Raw genomic sequence first — 20,917 nt, forward strand, 5'->3', positions numbered from 1 at the left:
CACGCACCTATGGTCATCTAATCTATAACAAAGGAGGCAAGAATATACAATGGAAAAAATACAGTCTCTTCAATAAGTGGTGCTGGGAAAACTGGACAGCTACCTATAAAAGAATGAAACTAGAACACTCCATAACACCATACCCAAAAATAAACTCAAAATGGATTAAAGACCTAAATGTAAGGTTAGAAAATATAAAACTCTTAAAGGAAAACATAGGCAGAATACTCTCTGACATAAATTGCAGCAATATCTTTTTGGATCCACCTCCTAGAGTAATGAAAATAAAAACAAAAATAAAAAATGGGACCTAATTAAACTTAAAAGATTTGCACAGCAAAGGAAACCATAAACAAAACAAAAAGACAACCCACAGAATGGGAGAAAATATTTACAAACAATGAGATTGACAAGGGATTAATCTCCAAAATATATAAACAGAGGGTGTGGAGAAAAGATAACCCTCTTGCACTGTTGGTGGGAATGTAAACTGGTACAGCTACTATGCGGAACAGTATGGAGGTTCCTTAAAAAACTAAAAATGGAGCTACCATATGATCCAGCAATCCCACTCCTGGACATATATCCAGAGAAAACCATAACTGGAAAAAATACATGCACCCCAATGTTCATTGCAGCACTATTTACAATAGCCAAGACATGGAAGCAACCTAAATGTCCATTGACAGAGGAATGGATAAAGAAGCTGTGGTACATATATACAATGCACTATTACTCAGCTATAAAAAAGAATGAAATAATGACATTTGTAGCAACATGGATGGACTTAGAGACTGTCATACTAAGAGAAATAAGTCAGACAGAGAAAGACAAATATATGATATCGCTTATTTGTGAAATCTAAAATAAATGGTACAAATTAACTTTACAAAACAGAAATAGAGTCACAGATGTAGAAAACAAATTTATGGTTACCAAAGGGAAAGGGGGGGAATAAATTACGAGATTGGGATTAACATATCCACACTACTGTAGGTAAAATAGATAACTAATAAGGACCTACTGTATAGCACATGGAACTCTACTCAATATTCTATAATAACCTATATAGGAAAACAATCTAAAAAAGAATGGATACATGTATATGTATAACTGATTCTCTTTGCTGTACCCCTGAAACTAACAACAAGGTAAATCAACTATATGCCAATAAAATTTTTAAAAATAAATAAAATAATGAATTCAGGGTGGGGTCATGTCCATATAGAGCCCAGAACCATGAAAGTAAGCCTGTCAGCTTTCTCCAGTTCCTCATAACTCCATCTCCTTATAGGCTTCACTAGTAGGCCTCAACTCACACTGGTTCTTGAGCCAATACTGGTAGAGTCATGGGGGCTTTAAGCTGATTAAACTCCCACCTACACCATCAAATCAAAGGTAGGGAGTATGGGGATCTGAATGGCTGATTTTCAGCATTCCTTTATCCTCTGCAATGATGGCCAAACTTGACTGAGTTAATCAAAACTATGGTTTCTGCCACTATTGATATTTGGGCTTTCAGTCCTTTCTCTGGGGCTTGGGGTTGGATGTGATAAAGAGTTAAGAGCTCCTCTCCTTTCTTCTAGAATCACTGAGAGTCAATCATTTCCCTCTCTGGGTCTCAATATTCCTGGAATAACCTAGAACAGGGGACTTCATGTTTCATGGTGATGCTACCCATATCCTGGAGACTTATCTCATGACTTTGAAAAACATCTGCCAATACACTTATAAACAATATTTTCATATGAGAATGATTAAAAGCCACCTGGATAGAAAAAAATGGAAGGAAGAGGAAAGCAAGTGTCCTCTACACATCTGCCACTATCTATGACAAATACACTTGAGGCCACCTAGCCCAGTGCACTGCCTCCACTATAAGTCAACTCAAATCCATTTCCTGGCTGTTGCTTCAGCCATCTCTGAGTATACTGATTCCATGTTTTGTTCACTCATGTATACAAGTTCATCTCCAGATCTAATGAACATTTCCTTGATACAGTTTCATTCTATTTCTTTCTTGATTTATTTTTTATGAAGACAGAGATCATTGGGAACATTTTACTCTGGCACTGCTCTTCAGGGTCTCCCTGCAGACTGAATAACTGAGGCCTGCTGGCAGGTCACAACCAGTTTCCTTTATGACACATTCTTACAGAAGACAGGAAGACTTGACAGTCTGACAGACACTTAAAATGTGAAGATGAATAAAAGATACATCACTCCTGATGGATATATATAAAAAAAGCTGTCAGTCGATGTAAGCAGTATTCTAAAAACATACAGTACCATATCAGTGCTAGAGGGTGCTGGATACAAAAAAGAGTTGGCAGATGGACAATTTTTGATAGTCAGGTCTATGTGGATGTGAAAACCAAGCTGAGAAGGAGTTTGTTAGTCCTCGTTTGTTACCCTGCTTTGAAAATCACATTTGGAAGCTTTGCTTTCTTTCTCTTTGACTTCCTTCAAGAGCTACATTATCAGCCAGTAGGTAGACTGGATGATGATCTAGATGCTATGTTTAATGTGAGTGGTGTCAGGCAGGAAATTCTAGCCAAAACATCTTACTCACTGGCTGTTGCTTTGCCTGAAATTCTACCATTAGAGATTCTTATTTGGGAATATACTACAACTCAGACGCTCTGAAAAAGGGAAATCTTTAGCTTACTCTAGTGAAGATTGATTTCCAGCCATTTGTGGTACCAGGGCATTAAGGATTGGGGGTTAACTGGAAGTCAGGTGAAAGGGCAGAGAACAGAAAGGAAGAATCAGAAGTCACAGAATTTCGATATTATCTACTTCACATTGTCATAGAAATATCTGAGTATATTCGTCTAACCTTTATCTGGTACATGAATCTGCTTCAGAACATCCCCATGAGGTGTTCATCCAATTGCTACTTAAATACTTTTAGTGATAGGGAGCACCTTTCTTATTGACGTTCACCCTATTATAAGGCAGTTCTAAACTCTAGAAAGTTCTATGTTATAGGAATTCCAAATCTGTCTCCTTGCGTCTTCCATACTGTTGATGTTTGTTCTTCATAGAATTAGATTGCCTCCCTCCCTGGATAGGTACAGGCAGCTTTACTGATTCCCTACCCTCAGGCAAAAAATGAAGTCTCTCCTCCCATTTCTTACCACATTCCTCAAAGGACATGGGGATAGGATGATAGTGAGCAGCCAATAGGGGAATGATCTAATGGCTCAGGGCCCTTCAGGAGCTTCTGTAAAACTCCATACAAATAAAATGTAAAAGACTGACAATGCCAAGTGTTGGCAAGAATGTATGACTGGAACACTCATGTACTGTTGGTGAGAATGAAAAATAGTATAGCCATTTTGGGAAAGAGTTTTCAGTATCTTGTAAAGTTAAACAGTCTTACCATATGACCTACGCCTAGGTATTTAACCCAAGAGAAATGAAAATATATTTGTACACAAATGCTCATAGTAGCTTTACATGTAATGACCCCAAACTGGAAACAACCTAAATGTCCATCAATAAGGTGAAACAAGATGTGTTATATCCATACAATAGAATATTTCTGGCAATAAAAAGGAATGAGGTACTGATACATGCCACAACATGGATGAACCCCAAAAACATTCTAAGTGAAGGAAGCCAATCACAAAAGACGACATATTGTATGATTACATTTATATGAAATGTCTAGAAAGGGCAAATCTATAGAAAGTAGATTCATGATTACCTGGGGCCAGGGATGGGGAAACTGACTGCAAAGGAATATGACAGAATTTTGAAGTAATGGACATATTTTATATCTCAAATGTGGTGGTGGTTTTATATATATGTATATACATATATATATATATATACACACATATATATTTGTCAAAACTCATTAACTCTACATACTAAATTGATGAATTTTTTAATATGTAAATTATATCCCCAATATACTTTGAGATTTTTTAAAAGTCAGGCAGAGGCCAGCTTTCTGCAGAATCATGTTACCGCTGGTACCTTTGCATCCCCAGTTATCCTTTGGGAACTCCAAGTGCCAATGGCAGCAGCATCCTCAATGCAGAGGTCACCAAGAACACAGATACACAAGTAGGTGGAAAGAGCTGTCTTATTGGAAATATGATCCAATGAGAAAAGATGGAGAAGTAGACATGACCTTACTGAAATCTGGGGCTCAAGACAGAAGGACTTTGCAAAGAGGGCATTTTGAGTCTATTATAAGCAAAGGCCATAAATAAAATGAGGTTGCTGCTGCAACTTGAGATGCTAGAGAATCCCACTCCTTCTCATTTGGTCTTTTCCCATCCCCCAGAATCTGCCCCACTGCTGAAGCTTGTGGCCCGATTATGCTTGGGGCATGACACGTGAGAGGTAAATAATTCCTCTGTCTTCACTTAAGGGTGGTTGAAAATACCATATCTTTAAACAACTCTTGTCTGGATTATTTTGTACTCATTTTCTTTCCAAATCTGATAGATAAATTTTCTGACCAAGGGCCTGGGCATATCTGAAACTCTTATAAGAAGAGAGTAGCCACAAACTAAATGACCCATTTGTCCTAGCATAGTACATTCTCAAGGGTCTTCAAGGTTTCTCACTGCTCTGGCTAAGGTCACCATAAGTCTAGGGCTGGGACATCTGCCTCCTGAGCATTAGTTTTACTGCCACAAGTCTTTATCTATATTTCTATCTGGTTAACTCAGGCATTTGTAATGCAAAAACATGCTGATATGCTCTGCAACAGGGCTGAGTTTTTCACTCACTTCAGGGAATAATAATAGAAGAGTTATATTGGGAAGGGGAAACAGTAAGACCACTTGGCTACTATCTAGTTTTAACTATTATATGTCTGTCATGGGCAGATATTATAAATTCAACAAAGAATTACTGAACACCTCTATGTGTAAGGAAGTATGCTAGGACTTAGGGATATAGAAATGAAATTGGATGATGCCTGTCTTGATTAGTTCATAATCTAGTAGGAAAAATGAGCATATAATAATTTATTACAAGTGATATGAGTGTTTCAAAGGAGAAACACTAAGACATGTTATATGCTAAGTGAATTAGCTTAAGCCACTTGCTCCACATCAAGAATCACCTTCCTCCAAATTCCCAGATAGACACTGGAGCAGGTGACAAGGACGTTTGGTAGGTAATCTTCCAGTGTCTACAGAAAATATGCTATCAGTGGCTTCTATCATTGCTGCCTTCTGGATGCCAGGAACTTTACATATAGTATCTCAACTCATCACAGCTACTTTGCAATACAGATTTTACAGATGTGAAAACTAAGGTTCAGAGAGGTAACTTGCCCAAGGTCTCAGAGCTTTGGCTTAACTCAAATTGGGATTTTAATCTAAATTCTTTCTAACTCCCAAGCCCATGATTCTTCCACTGTTTCAAACTACTTTCAGGATGTAGTGTTTTTAGGAGCAAGAGTTGAGGATGCTATTCCCAGATCTAATACTAAATAGTTGTATGTCCTTAGACAATTCTTTCTTTATCTGTTGGTGGGAGTGTTGAAGACACGCCTTGCCTACTTCATATTTTATCAAAATGATAAATGCCACAGTAGGAGAAGACTTAGATCACATAAAATGCTCTGCGTATGGGTGGGATGTTACCAATTACTGAATAACATTAAAAGGTTGCTTCTTCACCATACTCTATAATCACCGCATTGCTTGTTCACTCATAGTCAAGGCTGGGAGAGGAAAGAAAGGCTAACTGGAAAGGGTTTGGGATTGGAACATAGCAAAGAGAGTCATAACATGACCTGAATAATTTTCCATTTCTTGAGCCTTAAATTCTTCACCTCTAAAGTTGGAACATTAATCTGTGGCTTTAGGAGACTTTTTTTTTTAACATCTTTATTGGAGTATAATTGCTTTACAATGGTGTGTTAGTTTCTGCTGTATAACAAAGTGAATCAGCTATACATATACATATATCCCCATATCCCCTCCCTCTTGCGTCTCCCTCCCTCCCACCCTCCATATCCCACCCCTCTAGGTGGTCACAAAGCAATGAGCCGATCTCCCTGTGCTATGCGGCTGCTTCCCACGAGCTATCTGTTTTACGTTTGGTAGTGTATATATGTCCATGCCACTCTCTCACTTCGTCCCAGCTTACCCTTCCCCATCCCCGTGTCTTCAAGTCCATTCTCTACATCTGCGTCTTTATTCCTGTCCTGCCCCTAGGTTCTTCAGAACCATTTTTCTTTTATTCCGTATATATGTGTTAGCATACGATATTTGTTTTTCTCTTTCTGACTTACTTCACTCTGTATGACAGACCCCAGGTCCATCCACCTCACTACAAATAACTCAATTTCGTTTCTTCTTACGGCTGAGTAATATTCCATTGTATATATGTGCCACCTCTTCTTTATCCATTCATCTGTCGATGGACACTTATGTTGCTTCCATGTCTTGGCTATTGTAAGTAGATCTGCAATGAACATTGCGGTACATGACTCTTTGAATTGTGGTTTTCTCAGGGTATATGCCCAGTAGTGGGATTGCTGGGTCGTATGGTAGTTCTATTTGTAGTTTTTTAAGGAACCTCCATGTTGTTCTCCATAGTGGCTATATCAATTTACATTCCCACCAACAGTGCAAGAGGGTTCCCTTTTCTCCACACTCTCTCCAGCATTTACTGTTTGTAGATTTTTGATGATGGCCATTCTGACTGGTGTGAGGTGATACCTCATTGTAGTTTTGATTTGCATTTCTCTAATGATTAGTGATGTTGAGCATCCTTTCATGTGTTTGTTGGCAATCTGTATATCTTCTTTGGAGAAATGTCTATTTAGGTCTTCTGCCCATTTTTGGATTGGGTTGGTTTTTTTGTTTTTGATATTGAGCTGCATGAGCTGCTTGTAAATTTTGGAGATTAATCCTTTGTCAGTGGCTTCATTTGCAACTATTTTCTAGGAGACATCTGATAATTGAAAAACATGATATGGACTAAGTTGTTTATATTAAGTTTTCTCCACCTTGAGCAGGGCCACAGGTTGCCTGCATACCACAGGGACATGGCAAAGCAAAAAAAAAAGTTTAAATCTAAGTGGGCTAGGCTCTGTCAGCTCATCAGTTGCAAGTGGTGTTCATCACTAAGTGAATTGCACTTAATGAATTAAAGATGAAAGAGGCAGCAGGGAGCACAAATGCAGGAGAAGACCTTTCACTTCAAATTTAAAGGGCTCATTTTATGACTATTTAAGATCTGCAGGTCAGAATTTTTCCATTCTTCCTCTAATTGTTTACTTGAAACAGCATATACTGTTTGAAATGACGGGGGCGTTGGGAATGGACAGAGGAACAAAGATAAATCCTCAAATTGGTAAACAAAGTCTGCTGTGTAGCTTAGTCAGAGTCTCCTCTAGGAACAGGAGCTCTGAGGTAGGTGGGCAAGGTGGGTAAGGTTCAGGTTGGCTGTAGATCTGAGGATCAGATTCTAGATTGCATACAATTAGTGGTCAGTTTCATCACCTGTATTTTACTCCTCACCAAGTAGTAATGCTAACTCTGCTTGCATTCTTCCAATGATATGGAACTCATAAATTACTTCATGGAGACAATCATCCCATCTCCACCTCTACCCTCCCAAACGTCTTCAGATAGTGCCTTACTTGTCTCTGAGAACAAGTATTCCACACAGGAGTCCTCCAGAGACAGTTACACATGTATCAAGTTTCCCCTTTGACCCTTGACTTTACTTAAAATCTCAGTGCCTTGGTTTTCTGACCTGAAAAATGACAAAATTGTGGTCAAGATTGAATGAGGTAATGAATATTAAAGTGATTTTTAAGATACTTAAATTTCTGTACACATAGACAGTGAAACTCAATGGGGATAAGAACCTAATCATTCCTTTCTGGTTGTTCTTTTAATATTTTCACATATTGATTAGATGGGTATGGTGATAGCTCAACCCAGATTTATTGAGATGGTCCCAATTTAGAATGTTATCTCACTGTTCTTATAAAACATGACAAGGTGCACACTCAGTTATGTAAAGCACTCTCCCAGACTGCTTCCTTGAACCTAGAAGTAGTAAAGAAGTCTTTGTCAGACATGATCATTTGTTTTGCCTTGCCAAAAAATAAAAATCATTGAATTTATGGGGCTTAAGGAAGAAAGGAAGATAGTGGATGGAAAGCCAAAAACTGGTGATACCAATGCCTGCTGGGCTTTCCTTCAAGCTCAGACCACTTCTACAGAGCTCCCATCCCCCTGCTTGCTTACTCAGCTTCCTCCCATTTTGATCAGATTTTCATGACTGGATTCCAGGTCTTATTTTTCTTGTCACAATTTTAACCTCAGGCTACTACTGGTAGGGATTCTTTTGCTTGTCCTTCCCCTAGCCCTTTATCATCTTAGTGTATCCATCAACACAGATTTACATAAGGCCCATGGAACCAGCCCTGTGCAAGGTATTGTGGGAGTTTAAAAGAAAGAGGCTTCCTCCAGGAGGGAACATAAAATCATGTGTCCTTCCACACGGTTCAGGGAATGGAGAAGTTAGTAAGGGTCTGAGTAGTCAGAGGAGGCAGCAACGAGGAGGCTGAACTTAAGCTGAGCATAGGAAGAAGAGGGCTTTTAGGTGAGGGGAGAAAGAGATTAAAAGCAGGAGTGGGCATGATTACATGTTCTGAAGTGCAGGTAGGGGCTTGGCTTCCTTATATGTAAAATGCAAATAATCATACCTACTTCATAAGACTACTGTGAGGATCATACAGTCTACAAGAGAGGTAACAAACGCATGTTCAGCATGTTGCAGTTATCCCTCCAGACCCCATGGCAGACACTGACAATCCTTCACAACATTCTACCAGTGAGGCCAGTTACAGGTCCAGAATCCTCTTACATACAGCTCCAGGCAGCCAGTACCAATCAGAGTATGTAAGCTGGCATAAATTAGGTACTCAAGAAATCACAAGTGTTATTACCAAAGACCTACAAAAATGGTGGATACAACTGAAGGAAAACAGGACTTTTCTTTCCTATTCTTACCAAATACAAATGAAAATCTCTGCATTTACAGTGTCAGAGGCCTGCCATGTCTTCAGCACTTGCAGGTCTGAAATGAGACTTCGACCCAATCCTGCTGCAAAGGTTATCTGCCATATGTTATAACATCTCTTATGAGCTGTAAGTAGCAGCACACTTGATCTTCAGGAGTTGACAAACCTCCAAAACATGGCTACTTTCCCCGAAGTCTTCATTTCACCACCCATATAACGTTGGTACCCCTCAATTGAAATCAAATTGGCAAGTACAGCAAAGAAGCAATAGAGTCTATCTTTGGGGTTTTTCCTTGACTCCACACAATACTCTGTGTTCAACCCTAGTGCTATGATGTCCACCTAATGGCAGATGACCTTGCCTTCCATCCAGTGTCCAGATCCTTGCCTTCCTAGAAAAACTCTCCCATTCCTTCTAGGCATTTTTCTTTATTGGATTGAGAGAAAAGAACAGTGTAAATGGGTCATGTATTGCTGGGATGAGGTTATCGGTCATGATTCTGGCTGGTGACTGAGCAGAATCATTCAGACATGTGCTGTGGTTGCCAGCAGAGACAGTAGGCAAAGGAGAGAAGGTAGGTGAAGGAGGAGACTGGGAAACATGACCTTAGGAGGAATGTTAAATAGACCCAAGGAGCAGGAAGGCTGATAGGGCTCCTTAATAGAGTTGTGCACATTCGAAAGGAAAACTGGGAAACTGACAGGGAATACTTGTAGATAGTGTTCATGACATGTTGAACTTCATAAGCAGCTAGGCCATGGGTCCAGCTGAGCCAGAAGGAAGGTTGACGCTTAAAGGAAGGTATGAGGTCTGAGTCATAGCAATAGGCATTTTGATCCCAGCTGGGCTGCTCTGTCTATGATATGGGGATAAGAGAACGATTTTTCTACCTCATTCACAGGCAGAGCAGAGCAGAATAGTACATAACTCCCAGCAGGAACTACAGAGTCCTGAGAGCAGGGTCAACTCAATTGCTACTCTCTCTCTTGTCTCTGAGCCAGCTACATCTCACATGCCTGAGCCAGGTCTGCACTAGCCCACTGTTTAGAGGTGACCATGCAGCCTCAAGCAGAGTCTAGGAAGGAAGCAATCTACATATCACACACTTCAGGGGCCACTTTTGGAGTCAAATATTTTCTACTTTCAAAAAAGTAGATAGTGCCGAAGCAGAAAGGGCCTTTTGAGATTACTCAGCCTACAGTTTTTTGAAAGTGTTGCTGGGGAAACTTCTGCATCAGCATCACTGACAGAGCTTGATTAAAATGCAAATTATCTGGCCTCATCCCAGACCCACTGAATCACACTGTCTAGGGGTGAGGCCCCAAAATCTGTATGTTAAAATTCCAGGGGATTCTGAAGTATCCTGAAATTTGAGAACCTCTGACAAATACAGGAGTTTTGTGTGGGCAGTCACCCAATTTTCCCAAGGTAACATCTGAAGACTTCTTAACACAGAATAATTTGGGGTGCCTGTAAAAACTTCATATTCCTAGGTCTCCTGTTAACCTTCCTGAATCAGAATTTCTTATCTTAATAAACTTCAAGAAACCCAATCCCTTCATTATACAGATATAGAAACTGACCCAGAGAGAGGAAGTGACTTGCCCAAGGTTGTCAGTATAGATAGTGGCAGAGCTGGGGTCACACCCAAGTCTTCAGACAAGTTCAAACAGTATGCCCCTGTGGTCACCTTATCAGGGTTATTTATCTATCAGTTTAGCTCCTATGACCACAGCATTCCTTAGAAGATCTGGAGAACAAGAGTAAGAATGCAGCTGCTTTGGGTAGTTGCATGACCCTAGTTCAATCTTCTCCAATGAGTTATGTAGAATAGCTTGAAAATAAAGCAGTGTAAGGTCACAAAGCTCCCTTACAGGCAGAAGGATACTGCAGGCCCTTCTCCAAATGGGGTCTTAGGGGACTCCAGAGTGGAGTAGTTTTATATCTGGGGAAACTCTTAACTATGGCTTTGGTTCAAACTGAACACAAACATCAAAGTGACCTGCAATAGTTTACTAAACCTATTTTTGTGTTGTTTTTGTAGTTGAAGCACATACTGATTAAGGAAAAGCTTAAGCATATGCAGTTTTCTATCAGACCTGGTCCAAGCTCACTAGTCTGATCCCTCAAGCCTGTGCATTTGAGTTATGAGCTCTGTCTCTACTTTGTCTCCGAAAGACTGTGGTCTGGAACTCCTCCAGACTGTCAGCTCTTCCCCCAGGATCTGCTGGAACAATCCAATAGAAGGCCATTGACCTCTAAAAGGAGAGCAATTTCCAAAATGATAAGGCAAGGTAGATTTTCTTTGAGGGATTAAGCCACTGCCATTGACAACAGTGCCATTGTATGATTTGCATTTGGGCTAATGCTTATAATTTTAGCAAGTGTTTCACCAGTGCTACATAATTAGAAAAATTAAATGATCTGCCACTTTGAATACATAATTCTGTAAAGAAACTGGAGACCTCTACAGATATTCTGGAACTTCTGAGAGTGGAGTCAAAGGGCAGAAAGCAGGGACAGAGAAGGAAAAGTTATAATTGCACCCCAGAAAAAAGAGTTTGGTAGAGGTCCACAAACCCTTAGCTTCAATTCTGAAATCAAAAGGCTCTGTACAACAGAAGCTTTTTTTTTTTTTAAAATTTGGTGCCAAAACTTACTTGGCAGAAAAACCTGACCTGAACTGACATGAACTTAGTCTTTATCTCTTTTAGTATGAATATTCAGACATTTTTTTTCCTGCAGAAATGTTAATGGCTTAATTATGGGATGTTTTCCCAGACATTACTGGGAGTGTTATGTAATAAACAGTACATACTCTATGTTACTTTTCTTAAATCTGAAAATAATTTAAATTCTAAAACACAGACTGTGGACCTAGAATAATGATAGCTAACATTTATGGAGCATTTGCCATCTGCATGAACCTGTGCTCATCTCTTTTCATCTCATTTAATCTTCATGACACCAAGAGGCACGTATTAATATCATCTCCATTTTAAAGTTTGGATTCTCACAGAGGTTAAGTAACTTGTCCAGAGTCACACAACTTTTGGCCAAGCCAGGGTTTGGACCCAGGTCAGTCTGACTCTAGAACCTACATGCTGAACTCTTGCTTTCTATTACCTGGGAGAGATGAGCAGTTGTTAAGAACAGTGTGGGCAATTTGTGGCTTTATATGGAGGTAGAATAGGCTACCACCTATTCTACCTCATTTGAGGGTCAGCCTCCTACCCCCAAATATGTCTCCTCCCCATCCCTACTTCTCTGAGATGCTACTAATATGGCTTTATTGCATGATATTTGTATGGATGGCTTTTCTCACAAGGACCACCATCATCAGAAATCTGCCAGCCAACCTGTACAGGTTCCTGGCATCCATTCCAGACTTACTGAATCAGAATTGCTAGAGATTGGGACCAAGTGGATTTTTGTACACATTAAAGTTTGAGGAAACAAAAATGAATACCCTGAGAAAGGCCAATCATTAACACTCAATAATTAACATATTAGCTATCAGTTGACACCTAGCTGGGTTGACAGGAATAAACTCATGGATGGGCACCTGTAAAGTGAAAGATGTCTGAAAGGTAAATAGTAGACTAGATGGGTGAGGTATGGAAAGGAAGAATGAAAGGAGGTATGACAGTATCTTTCTACTTTGGCGTTATGCACTGAGGGTAGAGCCTCACCACTGGCATTGTTCAGCTGCACTGGAACAATCTTGGAAGCAAATCTCTCATTTTTTGTTGCTACTCAGAGCACCTATCTATTGTCTCATTGATACTCACAGCAACCCTTTGAGGTAGACCAGATAGTCATCCTCATTAGATAAAAAGAAATTGAGAAGCAAATGAGTTCTTCAAATCATCCAACTGATAGTGTTTGGGCAAGTCTCTGGCCCCCCATCGTACACTATTTCATTCTTCCAATAATTTCTTCCATAGGTTTCGAGAGGAGGTACCATCAAATAAAACCTAGGGAATCAAATCTTGCTTTCAGTGATACATATTTTTCTGCCCACTGATGGCCGATTTAAATACATTTAAATACTACACAAGGAAAGGACAGTGAGAGGAATTACATAGCAGAATAGTTCAACCAACATACAATATGTTTGGGGTTTGTTTTAAACTTTTACTGGTTGCTATATTCTTGTTATCAACGCAGGGAAGACTGCTGAACATTCTGATCTTTATAATTTAAGAATATTCTGTTCTTCTTTGCTAGGTCCTCAATCTCACCTCTTCATCTTGCCTGTGATGTCTTAATCATGTCCATGGCAACCAAATGTGACCTCAGACACAGACTAGAAAGCCAGAAAAAATGGATTAACTACCACCACAGCAATCGGATCCTCACAGCACTGCAGGCTATGATTGGAGCACTGAGGGTCAAGTCCAACCAGTGAGTATTCCAATTCTGGCTAAGTGCTCTCTAGAGCAACACTTCTCTAACTTCAATGCACATTCGAATCACCTGGAGAATCTTGTTAAAATGGAACACTGATTCAGTAGGTCTGGGGTGGGACCTTAGAGTCTGCATTTCCAACAACCTCCCTGGTGATGCCAAAACTGCTGATTCCCTGATCGTTTGGAGTAGCAAAGGGCAAGAACCATCATTATGCCCAAGTAGTGTAAGCAAATGAGCACATTTGTAGTCCTGGAGGAAGTGCTGTTTTGGACAGCAGTTCTGATGAACAGGCCAGCTCTGATATTAACTAGTTGTATGACCTTGGGCAAACATTTTTACTTCTCTAGGTCTCTGTTTTCTCATCTGTGAAATCACAAATTTGGCCTGGATGATTTCTACGATCACTTTGGATTGTAAAATTCTTTGATTCTCTGATAAAGAAAGATACTTTAGAATCAAAGGCTTAGTCTGAGGGCAAATTGCCTCCATATTACCAAGAAGGGGAGTGGGGAGAGAAATCTACTGTAACTTTTGTATTTATCTTCTTAATTCCAAATCTTCTGTGTGTCCTAAGGTAATTTATTTCTTCTGAATGTGCAGAACATTGGCATTCTCCATGAAGAAGAGGCAACACTGAGTAGTGGACAACAGTTTTTGGCATTTCTCAGCTCTCAGCATACCCTTGTGACTTCTTCATAGTTAACAGATTTGGCTACTTGCTCATGACACCGTCTGTCTGATCACAGAGCAAAACCACTGTCTGCTCATTGGTATCCAATATTGGTACTCAATTCTGCTTAGTCTCACTTGATTCCAGAAGATACAGTAGAGAATTACACAGAATCACCACCTACCAGAGTGCTCTGTTGAAGCAATATGAGAACTTTGTTCTTGAGTTACAGCAGTCATTTGGTGAGCCCACAAAACAGGAAATGAACCCCTTGATGAATGCTAAGGTTGACAAAAGGGACAACTTCTCTCAGCAGGATGCCACTACTTTCCAGCTCCTTGCTCAAAATCTGAGATATAATGAAACCAATCAGAGTGATCACTTCCAAGAGGAACTAGCTGACTCCATTCAGGCTGAAGTAAATGGCACAGATCTGATGGACAATCTCCCAGACCTTATCACTCAGTGTATTCAGTTGGATAAGCAACGTAGTGACAGGCCAGAGCTCCTGCAGCCAGAGGCCCAGATCCCAGTGTTGGCTTCCCTGATCTCCAACCCCACAGGTCCACCACCCAAGGAAGACCCTATACAGCTTCGAGGAAGCCAGCTGCCTCTTACTCCAGCCAAACGAGCCCGCCAGCAAGAAACTCAGTCATGCCTCTACTGCAGCCAGGCTGGTCACTTCACAAGAGATTGCCTTGCCAAACGTTCTCGAGCCCCAGCAAGGATAAATAACCCAGCTCACCAGTAAGAGGAGCCCAGGCAGGTCACATTGTAAACTTATACCCCTCTCACCTCCAGCCTCATTGATTTATATCCTGCATTAACATTTAAAATACAGATGGGGAACTGGGATACCACTTTACAGTCATGAACTCCTAGGCTTCTGAGAATTTAAACAACCAGATCTTGTTCATTTGGTGACCCATCACCAAACTTGATAAAGCAATGATGAAAACAATTCCCAGGCACTTTATACAGTTGGGACTAATTTCCCAAGTGTACTGAAAGCCTGCAGGAAAAACTCTGCCCAGTCTGACCAGTGGAAACCACCCTGGAAATACATTGGGAACTCCAACCCCACCGATAGGTGATAGATACCTGGGTTGAGTTTGTTGGCCCAAGGCCTTCATCCTTACTCTCATTGGTCTGTATCCTAGTCCCCTGTTGGTTTAGGACTCTTGGCTGAAGTCCCAGTTGCATTTCCATATCCTACCAACATTTTCCTACTAGAGGCTGAATCCTGCTCCACCTACTGACTAGAGTCCAGCTTAACACAAACCAACCTTCATGGAAACACAGCTATGCCACCTTTTCATACAGCTATATATTTTGCTACTATTTAAAGACTGCTGCTTGCTCAAAAGTAATCTCTTGGCTATTGACAAACTAGATGGTATGGCCCTTTGAGCAGTCTGCTTGGAACTTTGGGTCCACTTCTTTGAGAGTTAGCCCTTCAGGCAGGTATATGTTTTTAGCCAAGCCCTAGCTTTTCTCCAACAACCTACTTCAGGTTCCAGCATGCCTTATGGCCAAGTCAAAATGCTCTAGGATAATGACCTCTAACAAGTATTTAGTGTGTCCCATCATAATTACTGTGTCTGAAGCATGTCCCTGCTGCCTTAGACAGGGAACCTGGCTAACTAAATCTCCACTGAAGACTGAGGATCAGGCCCTTCAGTAGTTTCTGACTCTAGAGGCCTCAGTGTGGTCACCATCTAGGATCACTGCTCATTGATGCTAAGCTCTACCCTTATGGACCACCTCTGGGGACCTTCATCTAGTTGAGGCTCTTGAAGAGCAATTAATGGCAGACAATTTTCTGAACCATCTCACATTTCAAATCCTGGGGCATATACATCAACACCATCTGTACATAAAACTCACGAAATGGGGGTATGATTGCTTGTGTTGTACTTTTGGCATACATTAACTCTGTGTATGGATTCCTAATGCTTCTGAGCAAAAGTAGTGCTATGCTGAAAAGGTAAAAATCCCTAAAATGTTAAGGATATGCAGTGATAATTGGTGTTTTCCGGTAATTACCTGCTCTTTGTTCCCTGCTTCTTAGGGCTGATGTATGTCCCCATAATGGATTTCCTGAAGTAAAATCAGTAATTCCATATTTCCTAGCAGCCATCAAGGCCTCTCAGAACACGAAGCGCCACTGTAGTTTGGCCTGGAGAATTATGCTTTGACAATACCTAAACTCAGCTAGGACCTTATTACTCTTATCCTATAGCACTAACAAACAGATATCTTTTCACCCATCAGTGCCTCACTAACCACTGTGCTAATTCTTATTTGTATTCGCGAGGAGTCTCCTTTATTAACAGCTTGCTATACATCCACCTTACTCCATATGCTCTGACAACTAGGAGACCTGAATGCACATATTTCAATTGTGGTAAGAAATTCCCACTAGTGTACTGGGATTGCATGAGATCCTCTAACGGATCTCTATTTGAACTTTAAGTGACTCTGGTATTACCTGCAGGTATCCTGATCTAGTACCACCAATTCTATAATAAAGGACTAACCCAATGGCCTCCGGTCACTTTCCTTACGAACACCAATATCGTCCTGGAATGTTGACAGGAGCATTCAGTTGGCTTAATCACCAATCTTTCTTTATCTTAGGGCCACAATTTATCATTGCGTACTCCTTATGCATATGTACTTTTTACATATAAAGATATGTCACTTTATTTTCTGCAGAGGACTTTCCCTCTGCAGCAACATTACCTTCTTCCCCAAGAAATCTTCAGATTCCATAGCCTCTCAGAACAGATCATTAATCCTGGGCTATGTAGTTCAGTTCACCTCCTACTTCTAGAAGCTCCTTGTTGAGAAATTCCAAATCAAGGGCCTCTTGTGCTCTATGTGATACAATCCAACAGCCAGGCTGACCATATGAATAGGATGCTGGGATAATGCTTTACTGCCTACTAGCTAGCAACCATTTTGTTTACCACTTTAAAATATTGTTATAGTGATACCATCCACTTCAATTGGAATGAATTAATTACTAAGCATAAAGAGAGTTACATGGATGAGTCCTCAGAACTTACACCTAAGTGAATTTCTCTGAGAGTGAAACTAATTAAAATCTACAGAGAACAAATGAGATGTACCCTACTCAAAAATGTAGTCTGCAGTTGCAAAGGCTTGGGGAACCCCCAGGTATAACCAAGGTTGTAGTTTTAGGGAGGCAGATCTGCTACATGATTGATGCCACCAAGCAAGAGGGAATTTAATCATTTTACAAGTCTGAAGAACGAATTGTTAACAAAAGAATGATTTGCATGGAATCTAGAAAAGGGGGCAATTAAAGAGCCGTAAGGCATCAGTAATCTCCCTAGAGTCAGAGAGGGGATTTTGATCAGCAGACCCTGCCAGGGTCTACCTGCAATGGGATAGAGGCACCAGGCCATCCCAATTTGTGTCATTAGCCATTAAGATTGTCACCTAACTCCCCTTGCTCTGACTCCATGCTCTAAGAAATAATCTGATTTTAATTACTCTCCCATATAAACTTTGTTATGGGAAGAAAATTTGCTAACCAGCTGACATGAAGTATTCTAGCCTACTTGGCAGTTAATTCTCATTATAAGTGAATAAATTGGTGTTTGGCTTATACATCAATTTTGTGGTTTTAATAGCATCCGTTCTCCAGACCCTAATCACCTCTGAGCACACTGGAAACAAAATAAGATTCTCACCATGCAAAGTCAGCATCACAGTGTGAACCATAGTGAATCCACTGAAGACTGTCCTCCCTGGGAGCCTTGCCTCAACAGTCAGTCAGTATCCCTCTTTATCTCTCTCATTTGTCTACAGCTATAATAACATTCCTAAATACCTATGGTCTGCACTTCCTACGTTTACTTCTACTCACACCCAGCACCATGGTACCTGGCATAAGTAATTGCTTCTTACAATACCACATAGTTCAGTCTAACCATCAGAATATACTGCCGTGGATGAAGACATAACACATGACTGTAGACATGAGCCCCTGACAAGCACCTTTAGAGAGAGAAGAGTGTATGATTGACCTAATTCTCACTACCTCCATTCTGTCCAGATGGCAGCACATGGGACCCATGTGACTCTCATTATTCAATCAGACCCATAGAGCCTTCACTTCTATCCATGATGGTTAAAACATATCACCCTTTTTTTGGACTCTGGAAGATCTTCTCCACCCAGCACCATCTTGCCTATGATAATAGTCATCTCTGAAACAAAACAGAAAATTTAAGATATACCAGCCTCTGGGCAAAAGGTAAAACCTCATGTCCTTGGGAGAGCTCTGGAAGCTTGTGTTACATATATAAAGCCTTTTATTGATACACTGGTGGCCATGCTTTATTGCCTCCCTATGAAGCTTCAGGTCTCACTTGGCCAGGAAAATGGAAAAACATTCAAGGGAATATAGTGTCATGAATCTTCAATGTCACCTTCATGCAGGCGTCACTGCCCACGCTTTACAAACAAAAGTCCTGGAAGTGAGTTACACCATTTAGTAGAATCAGTAGAACTATCTTGGTATTTGAACCACACTTTCCAGTCATTGATTTCCACTATAACTTTGAGCATTCATGCACTAAATTATTGGTATTACTTCCTGGTATTGGCTTTGATTCTGCAGTCTATTTGAACCTGCTTCCTGCTCATTGACTTCTAGTACATACCTTACATGGCACTGGTACTCTTATCCATCCAGCTCAGTGATAAGCCAATTGTGACTGTATTCCACCCACTCCATTTACTTTTACATGGAGAACCCTGTAGAATTTCAGTTTTCCCTATGCATAGAAGACTCATCCCTTTGGACAAAAAATCTGGCTTTGTGTGCGTCTAGAGAAAGGGAACTAATAGTTGGTTTATGCCAGGCACTGTGCTCAGTGCTTTGTTTTTTTTAAACATCTTTATTGGAGTATAATTGCTTTACATTGTTGTATTAGTCGCTGCTGTATAACAAAGTGAATCAGCTATATGTATACATATAGCCCCATATCCCCTCCCTATTGCATCTCCCTCCACCCTCCCTATCCCACCTCTCTAGGTGGTCACAAAGCACTGAGCTGGTCTCCCTCTGCTATGCAGCTGCTTCCCACTAGCTACCTGTTTTACATTTGTAGTGTATATATGTCCATGCCACTCTCTCACTTTGTCTCAGCTTACCCTTCCCCCTCCCCGTGTCCTCAAGTCCATTCTCTACATCTGCGTCTTTATTCCTGTCCTGCCACTAGGTTCTTCAGAACCTTTTTTTTTTTTGATTCCGTATATATGTGTTAGCATACGGTATTTGTTTTTTCTCTTTCTGACTTACTTCATTCTGTATGACAGACTCCAGGTCCATCCACCTCACTACAAATAACTCAATTTTGTTTCATTTTATGGCTGATTAATATTCCATTGTATATCTGTGCCACATCTTCTTTATCCATTCATCTGTCAATGGACACTTAGGTTGCTTCTATGTCCTGGCTATTGTAAATAGTACTGCAATGAACATTGTGGTACATGACTCTTTTTGAATTATGGTTTTCTCAGGGTATATGCCCAGTAGTGGCATTGCTGGGTCATAGATGCTTTGTTAATGATACTCATTTAATTTCACACTACTAAAATATATTGATAGAATATCCATTTCTGACATTTAATGCTTACCACGCCTTTATGGGGCAGGTGTTATTAATTCAATTTAAAGAGGATGAAATGAAAGTTCAGAGCAGTTAACTTCTCTGCCCTAAATTCACACACCAAGTAAGTGGCAGGGCTAGGGTTTGAAACCAGTATCTTGCTAATGCCAGAGCTGATCTCTGATAGAAGAGGAAAACACTCTAAGTCACACCCCTCCTGACCAGCCTAACTGACCCTATTACACCTCCCAAGACCACTCAGTAGAGAAAGGCCACTCTAGTAACTGGTATTCACATAGCCACTGGTTGAAATACATGTTCTGGACAACAGTCTATAAAAGAAGCACATAGCAAATCAGTGCCTTCTAGGACTTTGAGATTTCATTTGTGTTTCTAATAGTTGTAGAAAATTCCTTGACAAATCTAAACATGTACTGTGTCTGCTTTATCTGACTGGGTAGGCTCTTGCTTGTTGAGTCAGGATTCTAACAAAAGTTTCTGGCTATCACAAAGCCCTCATATTTCTGTAGCTCTTCATTCAAAGCTATTGGGTCTTTTTGAATAATAGCTCAATGATGTTTACAGTGTTTTCACAATGCCAAGAGACAACAGGGACTTTGAAGGCTCCTGATGGTTGTTACCTGCCACTGTCATAGGAATATCAAGATTAAAACAAGAATTTGATTTAGTCTGACAACAGTTAGTTGGTCATTGAAATTTGAGATCTGCCACCACTATATCAACCTCAGGGAATTTCCAGTTCAACAATCTGTCTCTTAGGAGCATTTGTAGGAAGATAGCCATGTTCTTTTTTACAGTAACCGTAAGATTAGCAACAACTATCAAACTTCATGTTCCCTTAGTTACCCATGATGAGTCTACCATGCATGTATCCTTTATTAAATATGTTTTCAGTCTGTAATGCTTCATGGGGGCAATGGATACCATTGGCTTACTATCTGCCATTTACATCAGACTTCCCCTTACTTGCATTAGCTTCATCTATGTATAATTTAAAGACATTCCCCTCCCCATTAAATTGTTCCAGGATATGAAAGAGTCTGTCTTGATGCTGATCACTTCACACATGATTTTAGAGGCTTCAAATAATAATAATAGTCACTGAGTGCTTACTGTGTGCCGAGCACAAGACTCTCCGATTC

The 20,917-nt window shown here is 40.3% G+C and overlaps 1 protein-coding gene across 1 annotated transcript; it reads left to right on the forward strand.

Annotated features, from left to right (window-relative positions):
- Nucleotides 1–9,777: 9,777 nt before the first annotated feature.
- Nucleotides 9,778–14,854, forward strand: RTL4 (retrotransposon Gag like 4; the record flags this gene model as incomplete). Its single annotated transcript, XM_082646881.1, has 3 exons — nt 9,778–9,821; nt 13,251–13,427; nt 14,251–14,854. The coding sequence occupies 3 exons, from the start codon at nt 9,778–9,780 to the stop codon at nt 14,852–14,854; spliced, it is 825 nt and encodes a 274-aa protein (XP_082503007.1).
- Nucleotides 14,855–20,917: the final 6,063 nt, after the last annotated feature.

This window comes from Grampus griseus (assembly GCF_964374135.1).
Source record: "Grampus griseus genome assembly, chromosome: X".
Classification (NCBI taxonomy): domain Eukaryota; kingdom Metazoa; phylum Chordata; class Mammalia; order Artiodactyla; family Delphinidae; genus Grampus; species Grampus griseus.